At 35.7% G+C, this 12,505-nt stretch overlaps 1 protein-coding gene across 17 annotated transcripts in view; it reads right to left on the bottom strand.

Moving 5' to 3' along the window:
• Scaper (S-phase cyclin A associated protein in the ER) overlaps nucleotides 1-12,505 on the bottom strand; it is a 438,325-nt gene that overhangs the window by 47,954 nt on the left and 377,866 nt on the right. For all 17 annotated transcript variants that reach the window (XM_078049222.1, XM_078049223.1, XM_078049220.1 and 14 more), the window contains 2 exons: nucleotides 12,026-12,258; nucleotides 2,569-2,724 (listed from right to left, as the gene is read on the bottom strand). In XM_078049222.1, coding sequence (XP_077905348.1) covers nucleotides 2,569-2,724; nucleotides 12,026-12,258 — 389 coding nt within the window. The remainder of the gene's footprint in view (nucleotides 1-2,568; nucleotides 2,725-12,025; nucleotides 12,259-12,505) is intronic.

Raw genomic sequence — 12,505 nt, forward strand, 5'->3', positions numbered from 1 at the left:
CTTAAACAACTTCAGTATCCTTTCACAGCTCTTGTCTAGCCCTTGTCTTTCCTTGAGCCTCTGAAGAACTATCATTCAAGGAGCTCATTTAACAGCTCATCTCCTGCTACTCTCCAGTCACAGCAGCATCAAACTGAACATGACATAAAGTCTTACATATCTGTAACTGTTGGTTTGGGTTGCCCCCAAAGCAGATCCTAAAACAAGGAGATGGGTGCAAGTAGATTATTTTGAGGAAGTAGGAAAGGAAATCAAGGATATGTTAATGAATGGCTTACTGCTGGGGACTCTCTGAGATACGGTATAGAACACACCTCAGAACTGTCTCACTGATGGCTAAGGAAGCTGGAGTATTATCTTCTAATTCATTGCCTGAAAGTTCCTCTGGAAGGTGTTAACTTCCCTGCACTCTTGCTAATAGCTCCTTATCCAGAAAACATCCTCAGGTAGAGAAATATAGGAAGATGTTGCCAGGTGATTGCCAGATGGGCCAAATAATGTCTGCTACACCAGAGAGTGCACAAATTCTCAACTGCACTGTTCCTCCATTTGCCTTGGATCCTTTAAGATTAAGCCTTTATACTAAAACCTTTTTTGATCTCTTCTGGAAGTGTTTTCCTTCCTCTTCTGTGCACACACTCTTATACCACAGCTCTTTTGCTACAGTTATAGTTTATAAATCTGATTCCACACCAGAGTCTCGGCTCCCTGAAGGCAATACTGCTAAGTACCTAGCTTAGTACTAACCAGTCCCTTATCTGGCATAGGACAGATACTCTGTGACTGTTGTCAGAAAGGCATGATTGCACATCAAAGAAAAGGATCTGTTTTTCATCCATGGAATGAAGAAAATCTTCAAAGAAATGTAATACACACTCCTGCATTCTAAATAATATAAAAAAGTCAAGTGTACAAGGCAGAAGCACCAAGTCAGGAGTCTTGAGTTTTAATTCAAGTAGTTTGGCTTGGTGTTTCTGTCTATGAAAATGAGAGACTTAGATGACCTTTAGATTTCTCTCAAGTCCCAAAGACTTCAAGTGACTGAATATGTGAAAACTGAAGCCTACTAATGAATAACAACCACATATGGAAATGCTTATGTTTGTGATATTCATCCGGATTCAAAAGTACAGGTGACACAGATTTGAGATGCTGGCAAGTTTGATGGTATGTACAGTAAAACAGTCAAAGCCAAAAAGGGTCTCTTGAGTGAGAAGACACCATCAGGGAGGAACTAGCTGGGCAGCATGGTAGCTTTTATGATGCTGGCAAGTGCCTATGCCCCATAAATAGCCAATACTGTAGCTAGCTTCTGTATATCACAGGAATACTTAACCCTATGTAGGTAGAAGACTCCAAATAATCACTTTCTGAGTTCTCAGCTTTTCCATTGGAATACTGAATACAGGCCATGCTGCGCTTCCCTGACATCTCAGACAGTTTTAATCTTTCTAGAATGTTGGTGAGAGACTGGGTAAGAGAAAAGATAAATAGGTGGATTTAGGGACTCTGTTCATAAAGGAGTAAAAAGTGTTGAGGATGTTCATTTTAAAAGACATCCTCGGGGCTGGGGTTATGGCTCAGTGGTAGAGCGCTTGCCTCACCTGTGTGAGGCACTGGGTTCAATTCTTAGTACTGCATAAATAAATGAATAAAATAAAGATCAGTCAACAACTATGAAAAAAAAAAAAAGACATCCTCATAAAATAGTCTGCACAGGGCTGAGGATGTAGCTTAGTGGTAGGGTGCTTTCCCAGCATGCAAGAGGTCCTGAGTTCAATCCCAGCACCACACACTGCACACACATTTGTGCACACATGCGCGTGCACACACACACCCTACTCTGAGTCACTGGCATTTAGTGTACACTAAATATACATAGCCAATCAGACCAGTAGTAGTCTCTGGCACAATGACTTTAACCATGCCCAGGGTTATGGCTTCATAACTTCAGGGGGCTACTGTTTGTAGATGGCTCCCTTCCTTTATTTATGGAAGTACTTTGGAAGAAGGAACAAAAAGGAAAATAAATAAATCTAGGAGGCTATAATTAAAAGCAGGTGAATGGTGAACACAAGCACTGAGATTGTGTTATGCTGTGTTGAGGGTCTGACTCATGGAATCAAGGAGAATCACTTGATTCCTCTGGATCTCAGTGGAAGGACTGGATGAAATCAAGACTCTTTAAAGGGATTGAATCCAGAGGCACTTAACCACTGAGCCACATCCCCTACCTTGTCTTTTAATTTATGTTTTAGTTGTCTGTCTGTCTGTCTATCTATCTACCTACCTATCTATCTATCTATCTACCTACCTACCTACCTACCTACTTACCTATCTATCCAGCTATGGTGCTGAGAAGCGGGTAAACCCAGTGCCTCATATGTGCTAGGCAAGTGTTCTACCACTGAACCACAACCCCAGCCCTCCTCAAAATTTTAATAAATGTCAACTTCTTAAACAAAAAAAGAAGACAAATGACAAAGACAAGACAAGAAGGAAAGGATGCCAAATGATACCTATATACCTATGAAATGACCCAGAGATAGTCCAAAAATTGAGTCTTACCTTCCAGTGACAGCAAAGCACAGCTTACATATTCCGTGTAAGAGTCCCGCAGCATGCTGCAGAAAAGTGGCCATCTTGGGATTTTCATCTACTGGGCCTTGCACGGAGAGGAAGCAGCCACACAATTTGTCAATCAGACCCATGTTTACCACATAGCTAGATGTAGAGGAGAAAATGGATGTTATCAATTTGCATAAGCCAGAAACATCTTGACTTTCCATGATAAATCTTATCATATACAGATTTGGACTGTTCAAAATAGCACACACAGTCTTGGTTTGAGTAAAGCACTTCCAGTATCAATTTTCTTAGATTTCATCCTAAATAGTCAGCTATGTCAATAATCTTTTTCTCTTTTGGTTATTGTAATTGTTATCTTTAAACAAAAATGATTAAAATGATTATCCAAACATTCTTCCTGATCTAAAAAGTCCAACAAAAGGTAAAGCAATTTATTCCATAGTACTTTTAAACGCCAAATTCAGCAAATGCAGGGATTTAGAAGCTATGATGATGTGACCAAGATACTCTTGTTACAACTTAAAATTCTAATTCCAACTATTGGTTCTCCATTTTATAAAATCTCATCACCATTCAAAGCATAACAAGCATTGAGAGCCTAATTGTTTTATATTCTGAAAAGTACCAGTCCTGAGGTTTGACAAAACATGAAAGAAGTCACTTTCACTTTTTTAGTTTAATAAACAGCTCTATTTTGTAAAGCTATTTATTAAACTGGACTGATAATAGTGGCTCTTCTATTTGTCTATGAAGCAGGAATCATTGAAAAGAATATTTTGAAACTAAAAATGGCCTTGTATAAAAATCAATCTTCATTTAAAGATTTTATAAAGACTCTGTGCTACTGCATTTACATGTATGAAAAGGATAGGACTGAAATAAAGTAGTTCCGAAAATCAGCATGTTAACCCTCAGTATTATGTGCAAAGGAATCGATATCTCTGCTTATAAATACATTTTGCTTCCCATTACTATTCATTTGCCAACACATCTTTTTGTAAAATGAAGAATTTGACGAATAATTAATGTCGGTGGTCTCCTCCAAGTTCACTATTTAGAAGGTGCAAAATAATGTCCCCTTTCTCCTCTTACATTAGCAATTATATCCACCTGGGCTACTGAACTTCCTCTAAAGCTTTAAAATTGGGAAGTATAAAATGATGATCACAAGTCCTATTCTAGTGAAGGAAGCTGATTTATACACACACACACACACACACACACACACACACACACACTGAGAATCTTATTATAGTTTAAATTAATGAAATGAGCTTTTAGAAATGGCTCTTACCTTTGCACAAAACTTTTTTAAAATTTTTGTTTAATTGTAGATGGACACAATATCTTTATTTATTTTTACGTGGTGCTGAGGATTGAACCCAGTGCCTCACACGTGCAAGGCAGGCACTCTACTACTGAGCCACAGCACCAGTCCTGCATAGAACTTTTTAATTTAAAAAGTATTTTACATTTATCATTCCAGTGAATTTTCCCAGGAACTCCATGAGGGAGCAGAATATGAAAGCTTTGGTTTCTGTTTGCTTAGCACATTCTGAGTTGCTGAATATGGTATTCTGACAGCAGGAGCTAGCATGTGCTCCAGGATAGCCAAACTACTTAACACCTGTGTCTTAATGAGTAGTTTCAGGATGGGCACATGACCTGAGGAGGATTAATACATGACCATATCAAGAATCTCCTTCTGCTGGGATTATTTAAACCAAGAGACATGAGTCTGGGGGTTGCTGGTAGCCAACTTATTTGTTACATGGAGAATATCTGCTTATAAAATGAAGCCAAGTAGACACAGTAGAGTTAATAGACAAAGCTCTAATACCATACTTGGAGTATTGGCATCGAGCTCCAATTCTTCCCCTACATAGTCACAGTATAGATACCATGAAAAAAAAATGCTATTATCTAATATAGTTAATATTGCCATTTCAATAATTATTGCAGTTATGTCCTTCACAGATTTCATTTTCCTTGTCTATGACTCTGTCAGGATTATGTGTTGAATTTACAATGAGATCTTTAATTTGAAACAGTTTTTCATTCTTTTTCTCTTATGATATTGATATTTTTGAAGAATACCAGCAAGTTGTTTTGTAGAATGTTCCCAGCTTGCATTTGTTTTTTTCTCACAATTAAGGTTATATACTTTTTGTTTCCTTTTACAGGTGAGAGAAATAGTTTTTTTAAGAAACATAGTTTTTGTAATTCTTTTTTAAATATATTTTTTAGTTTTAGATGAACACAATATCTTTTTTTAAGCATTTATTTTTTAGTTGTAGGTGGACACAATATCTGTATTTTATTTTTATATGGTGCTGGGGATCAAACCCAGTGCCTCACCTGTGCTAGGCAAGTGATCTACCACTGACCTACAGCCCCAGCCCCTAGTTTCTGTAATTCTTGTTCAAGAGCAAATAGTATAACTTGATTCACGTTATTATTATTATTTTTTTTTGAGAGAGAATTTTTTAATATTTATTTTCAGTTTTCAGTGGACACAACATCTTTATTTTATTTTTATGTGCTGCTGAGGATTGAACTCAGCGCCGCGCGCATGCCAGGTGAGAGCGCGTTACTGCTTGAGCCACATCCCTAGCCCGACGTTATTGTTATTATTTTTTAAATTAAAAAAGAATGAGAATTATGCATTATGACTAATTAATATGTCTTAAGTCTCTTTAATCTATTGGTTACCTCTCCATCTCTTTCTCTTTTTAACCCTCTTTTCAAATTTATTTGTTGATGAAACCTGATTGTATATTCTATACACTCTGGCACAAATTGAATTTTGCTGAGTATATGCTTATGGTATCATATAACATGTTTTTTTCAACTAAGTCTTTCCTGTTAAATGATCTAGATTCCAGAGGTCACAAACATAATTTTAATGACTGAATACAGTGAAATGGAATTTTTTGGAACTTTTTAGTTGTTTTTAAAATTCACTATTATGAACCAGGTTGTGATTAATATTTTGTGTACAAATCTTTGCCAGATTTTAGATTACTTTCCAAAACTAGAGTTATTGAATTAAAGAGGTACACAAATTTTTAGGCTTCTTGATATGGGTAGCTACATTATATTTTTAAAACTTTGAATAAAGCAGGGTGTAAGAAAACCAAACTCACTATCTGAGGATTACATTACTATTTCCATCTGACAGAGAAAGAAACTGAGGTTCAAAGAAGGGCAAAACACTAGCCCAAGCAGGAGAGTTGAAACATTCTAAGATCTACTGACCACTGGTAAGAGTCTTCTTTCCAGTAAACATGTTTTTTTGTGGGATATTTTTTTGGGGGGGGGTTCCTTACTAAAGTTTAAATTTTTAAATAAGGATGTAAAATTATTTCTGAGACTAATAATGACCATACTAAGCTACAACAATCTAGTCTTAAGATGAAAAGGGCTTAAGTGGGTTTCCGATACCAGTCTTAGAACCAGAACCAAACCAAACCAAAAACCTCACAAACTTTGGACTTTGTGAGGTCTGTGGGCTTTTTTTTTTTTTTTAAACCTATTTTGGAGGCTATATTTACACTATAGTCTTAAAATCTGGCAAATTCTCTGACCTTATTCTTTCTCACAATGGTTCTGGGTATTCTAGATCTTTGGCATTTCCATATAAATTCTAGAACTGACTTATAAATTTCTATCAGAGCCTACTAAGGATTTTGATTAGTACTGCATTAAATCTGTAAATCAACTTGGGAAGACATAGTGTTTTAATAATATTGAGTCTTCTGACCCATGGATATGATATATATTCTCCATTTATTAGGTCTTCTTTATTTTTATCAGTCATGCTTCATAGAGGTGTTGCAACTCTATCATGAGATTTATTTGGAGGTATCTGATATTTTTGGATGGTTTTTATTAATGGCATTATTTTTTCAATTTTATTTTATTATTTGGCAGTGGTATTGATCAAACCTAGGGCTTTATGCATGCCAGGTAAGCACTCTATCACTAAGCTATATCCCCAGTCCAAGTTTTAATTTCTAACTATTTGATGGTATACATAGCAACACAACTGACTTCTGTACGAGTTTTATTTATATCCTCCAACCTTGCTGAAACCTCATTATAGTTTCAATTATTTTTATTTTTCTTGGCAGATTACATTGTTTTTCTACAATATGTAACATGACACTACAAGTTTTATTTTTTACAAACCTTATGCCTTTTTAAAATTTCCCCTTACTGAACTAGCTAGCATTTTCAGCAACAATGCTACATAAAAATGATGAAAAAGAACAGTTCTTGTGAATCAATAAAGTACTGTAGATTTTCTTGTCATTTCTCAATTTTCTGTATGTATGCATATGTTTTAAATAACATGAATGTGTTGTATTCTGTAAAATACTTTTGCTGCATCTACTGATTACATAATGTCTTTTTTTTTTTTTTTGCAGGGCGGGTCAGTGTCAGGAAATAATTCCTCATGGGTTTCTGATTTCTGCGTGCCTTATGAAAAGATGAAGTGACAGATTTTGTGCTATATAATCTTTTCTGATAAATATCTATAAAAGGAAAAGCCTTAGAAGACAGAGATGTGAAACATTCTTCCTTTATAGCTTTTAAAGGGTAAGTTTGTTTGTTGTCCAGTGTAATAAAGACAATGTCCCTCTCTGAAGTTTCAGCAGGTCTATTATAAAAGACTGGGACTTCCTAAGCTTGTGAGATTTCTCAGCTATGATGCAAACCACTGTATGTGCAACATTCATCTGGGCCCACCCTCTATTATTCCTGTGAGATTTATGGGTGAGAATAGCTCAAACTGCTTGCTGTTTGTTAATAATTATTTTCTGTCTTTGACCCAGAAGCTTTCTGTCTTTTGCTATTATCCATGAAAATGTAGCTTGCAATGTTAGTTTTCAAGAAGGATATGGTTTTTGGTTATTAATATGGTAATTTCTGAGTGGTGAGACTAACCTTGCAGTCATAGAATAAGTCTCGGTCATAATGGATTATCCTCTAATATCTTGCTGGATTTAATTGTTATAAAGTTTTGTTAAGGATTTCTACATTTATGGTCACAAGGAATATTAATGTGTAATTTTCTTTTTTGGAATATTTTGGACAGATTAAGTTATACTGGCATTAAAAATAAAGTGGCAAGTATTTCCTCGTTTCCTCTGAAAGACTGTATGTATGACTGGTATTACTTCTCTCTTAGATGTTTCAGAGAATTTACAAGTAAAGCATCTGGACCTTAACTTTTCTTTGTGAAAAGGTATTTTTAAACAGATTTCTATTTTGGTGGAAAAGTAACAACTTATAGATTCAGGATGCTTATCCGACCTCAATCAGAATAAGCCTAAAGGAAACTACATCTAAGCAAATCACTGCCAAACTCCTGAAACTCAAGGAAAAAGAAAAAAATGATTGAAAGTTGGAGAGAAAAAAGACATGTAACTTACAGGGGAAAAATGATATTAATAAAAGCTGGTTTTTCATAAGAAATGATGGAAGTCAGAGGAGAATAAAATGGCATCTTAAAGTGTTTAAAGAAAAAAAAAAACCAAAGATGTAACAAAACAGACTAAACAATACGCATAAGAAGTTGGCTGAGGCATATTAATATTAAACAATTAGATTCCAAAACAAGGAGTATTTAACACAAATAGATAAAAATGATAAGAGGGCTATGCTATTCCATCTGTAAGACGTTAATAGTACTAAAACATATCTAATAACAAAGCTTCAAGATGCATGAAACAAATTTAATCTTTTATCATAGTTGAAGATTTTAACACTCCTCTTTTAGTAACTGCTAGAACTAGAAAAATAAAGAATAAAGAACTATATTCTAGTACTAGCCATTAGCTGTATTATGCTCATTTAAACTTTAAATTTATTTATTTTTTTGGTACTAGGGATTGAACCCAGGGATGCTCTACCACTAAGCTATAACCCCAGTCCTTTTTATTTTTTTAAATTTTGAGACAAGGGCTCATTAAGTTGTCTAGGCTGACCTCGAACTTGTGATCTTCCTGCCTCAACTCAGCCTGCCAAGTTACTGGGATTACAGGTATGCGCCATCATGTCTGGTTTTAAAAGCTAAATTTAGAAAGTAAAAATGAACTAGTGACTACTTTTGTGTATTTTTTCATTTGTAAAGTGTGTTCATAAAGTCATTTTGTTTTTCTATGTAAATATCTTGGAGGCTGAGAGACAAGATGGGCACACTATTGTAGCATGGGTAGTGGTAGCTTCTTGCTATGTTAAGGCAATGAGCTATTGAACTGAATAGTTCCACTAGTTCAGCATAGTTCTTGATTATAAAATACATAGTAACTCTTGATTTTGATAGATATAATACCACTTTAGTTTTGTACAATTGTTCTGGGAGTCATTCCTGGAAAATGAGCATAGATAAATTTATAAGTACTGAATTTTCTGTGTTAAATCCATTTCTGTTTAAAATTGCCATAATAGTCACTTACAGTGATACACATCTATAATCCCAGCAACTCAGGAGGATGAGGCAGAAGGATTCCAAGTTAAAAGCCAGCCTGGGCACTTAGCAAGACACTGTCTCAAAATTAAAAAAAAAAAAAAATGCTAGGGATGTAGCTGAGAAGTAGGGTACCCTTGCATTTAATCCCCAGTATCATAAATAAATAAATATTGCTATAAAAGTTTCTGTTTTCTGTAACTGAATTCTGGTTGACCAATATTTGATAAACAACATTCAGTCTCACTAGTAGTAATAAACACAATTTAAATGAGAACAATAACCAAATACCATTGCAAAGCACTGGCAAAGATATGGGGAGATGGGAACTCTTAGTTTTTGGTGATGGGAGCTAATATTCATACTTTGGAAAACAATTCTGTGTTACCAGGTGAAGTTAAACATGCACTTGTCATGTCACCCATAAATTCCTCCTTTAGGTATTTGTCCTTAAGAAACTCTCAAATAAGTACAAAGTAAATTTCTATAAAGATGTCTACATCATTACTTGATATAGTGAAAAGTAAGAAACTATTGGAAATGGATAAACAAGTTAGAAATTTTTTTCAAAGAACATAATAGAATTGTAGAGCAGTTAAAATGCATTAACCAGATTTATATGAATCAACATAAAGCAGAAAAAATATTTCAACATGTTATGTTTAACAGCATTAAATCAGTAATTGACAAAACAGTATCAAAGCATATATGTAAATTTTAAAAAATCATGAAAATAGAAAGTAGAATATGCTCTTTATGGATACACATGAGTGCACACACCCACCCACCCACCCACCTACACACACACATGGAAATGATATACATAAACCCCAACATAGTGATTTAACTCTTGGGACAGAGTAAGGGAAAAAGGATGGAGATGCAGAGGCAGCTGCATCTATATTTGGATTCTAAATAATAATATAAAAATCAAAGTCTGAAATAAAGAAAAATGTTATCAGTTAATTGTGGATACACATGTATCTATTATTTTGTTTTTATGTACACTGATATATTTCAAAATAAAATATAGAATATTTAAACACTGAAAAATATACATCCTTGCCCCTTAAATGCCAGATGAGGAGAAGGAAGAGATGTATGTCAAAGTCTCCTCCAGCTCTGCTCTAGCTCTACTCAGCGGTACATGCTATAGCCAGCTCCAAAGATGGGGCAGGAACCTAATGACTCAACTTCACAACTGGCAAAAATGTCCAGGATGTAGCTGCGAGTGTACTGAGGTTTCTTGTCAGTTCATATTTGGGGAGGTAAGAAAGCAATTAAGGAATTGAATAAACCTGCTCTCTGTGCTACACTAGGCAGAATCAGAGATATGGCTGTGGTTCTACACATAGGCATCATTAAGTTAACTAACAATGCATTAACTGTAGGAAAACAATTTTCATCCAAAGTGGTTCAAATCAGAGAAGGACCAACATAGGGTTATGATTGAAAATCAGCCTTTAAAAGACACACAATTTATTTGGCTGACAGAATACCACTACTGATTTTTTCCATAATGCCTTCCCTCCTTTAAGAAGGATTTGCTAACTATTAGATATGTGAAAATGTATATATTTTCTCCTGGAGGGCCCACTGGAATTGCACTAATGCATTAGCTTGTGCCTTCTGCCTCATCACAGCTGAGGCATGCAGCTAAGTTGTCTGGATGACAAGAATGCAGGGCTGCTGCATCACATGGTAGCCCAAGGGAGAATGCTGGGACAGAATGGTATTCATCAACAGAGTGGGCTAAATTCTACAATGACCAAGAGGACATGGGGAAATTGAATGGGATCAAGCAACTGAGAGAAAGGGCAGAGAGGGTAAAAGTCAAGTGCTGTAAGATAAATGGTTGTGGACCCAAAGGGCCTGGTGCTCTCCAGCAATAAATATGCTTGGGGAAAGAGGGCAGGCAGATGGAAGGGATAAGTGAACAAAGTAATCAAGGGTAAGGAAGATACTGAATGAAACAACTGTTTAAAGAAAGCACTACAAGAAGCCAGAGGAAATTTATGAACTGTGAAAGAAGTAAATGCAGAGGAAGGCATTCTCTTTCTCCTATTAACCTACCATAAGTTTCAGAGAGCAACAAATTGCAGGGATTTGGGGAGCCAGAGATCATTGCAGACCACAGCAGAGTCGATGACTCGTGGAACAGGTAACTGATTAACACCAGATGGAACTCTACTGGGAAATTAAATGTCCTACCTGGTTCAAGATTCACTAAGGAAAAAAGTTCAAATGCCAAAGTAGGAGTAAATTTCCCTGGAGAAAATGAGACCTTGGAAGGAAGCAAGGCTGACCTTAAACAGGTGTCAGAAATTGTCACATTTGTTATTGGAAAGCATATAGATGCTGGGAGTCCAGCTAGATGTGAGTGCCAGTCTCAGTTTTCCTACTACTTTTTAGCTTATTTATTGCATAACCTTGGCCAAAGCACTTAAACCTTTTTGAGCAATTTCCTCATTTACAAAGTCTAAATTAGAAATCCTACATTTAACAGTGCTGCACAGGCTCTATTACAATACCTTACATGTAATGGGTGCTCCAAAAATGGTAACAAATTCACAACCAGAGATGAACTGAGCGGAATTCTCAGACTTTTTTTCAGTCAGAAAAAGTTGATATCAAGAACACTGTAGGGCTGCGGATATAGCTCAGTTGATAGAGTGCTTGCCTTGCACGCACAAGGCCCTGGTTCAATCCCCAGCACCACGAAAAAAAAATATACCACAGTAAAGGCTCTGACACTATATACACTAATATCGCATATCTAAATATCAAAAATGGCAGCAAGCTCTAACTATTAAGAGGATTTTCCTTCTCTATATAAAAAGTGGTATATTTCTGTATAGTGTTGTGAGATACACTGCCATCATGTGGGCCCTAAGGTTTAAGTTATTTTAATATGATTTTTTAAAAAACAGAATAAAGCTTTAAGAAATATAGGAATTTTACCTGATAAGGTCTTGAACTCGACTGTTAAAAGCATCAACTTGTGAGGATTTGTTTTTCATTTCCTGTGTTGATATTTTTGGTGTGGCTGGACGGCTGTTTCCATCTGGTCGATTGGCAATCAGGCAGCCAAAAACCACAGCAGTGACTTTGAGAAGTCCAGTTGTCAAGCCTTCAAAAACTTGTTTATTTGTATTTCTTCCCAAAATAGCATTATTTTCATCTGGAACATAAACCTAGAAGAAAAAAAAAGAACAGTACATGGGTTTCAATAAAACCACCCAAAATGGGCAGAGATGATTAAGAACATTTCTAGAATCATAATTTTGAAATTCTACAGGAGACAATCTAAAATGTTCAAGAGTGTTGGCTTTGAAGTTAGATTGCCAGTTCAAATCTCAGCTTTGCATTCATTAGCTGGGTGACCTTGGGCAGGTTAGTACTTCTAAACTCCAATTTTCTCATCTGTAAAACAGGGATATT

Source organism: Ictidomys tridecemlineatus, chromosome 5, assembly GCF_052094955.1.
Source record: "Ictidomys tridecemlineatus isolate mIctTri1 chromosome 5, mIctTri1.hap1, whole genome shotgun sequence".
Classification (NCBI taxonomy): Eukaryota; Metazoa; Chordata; class Mammalia; order Rodentia; family Sciuridae; genus Ictidomys; species Ictidomys tridecemlineatus.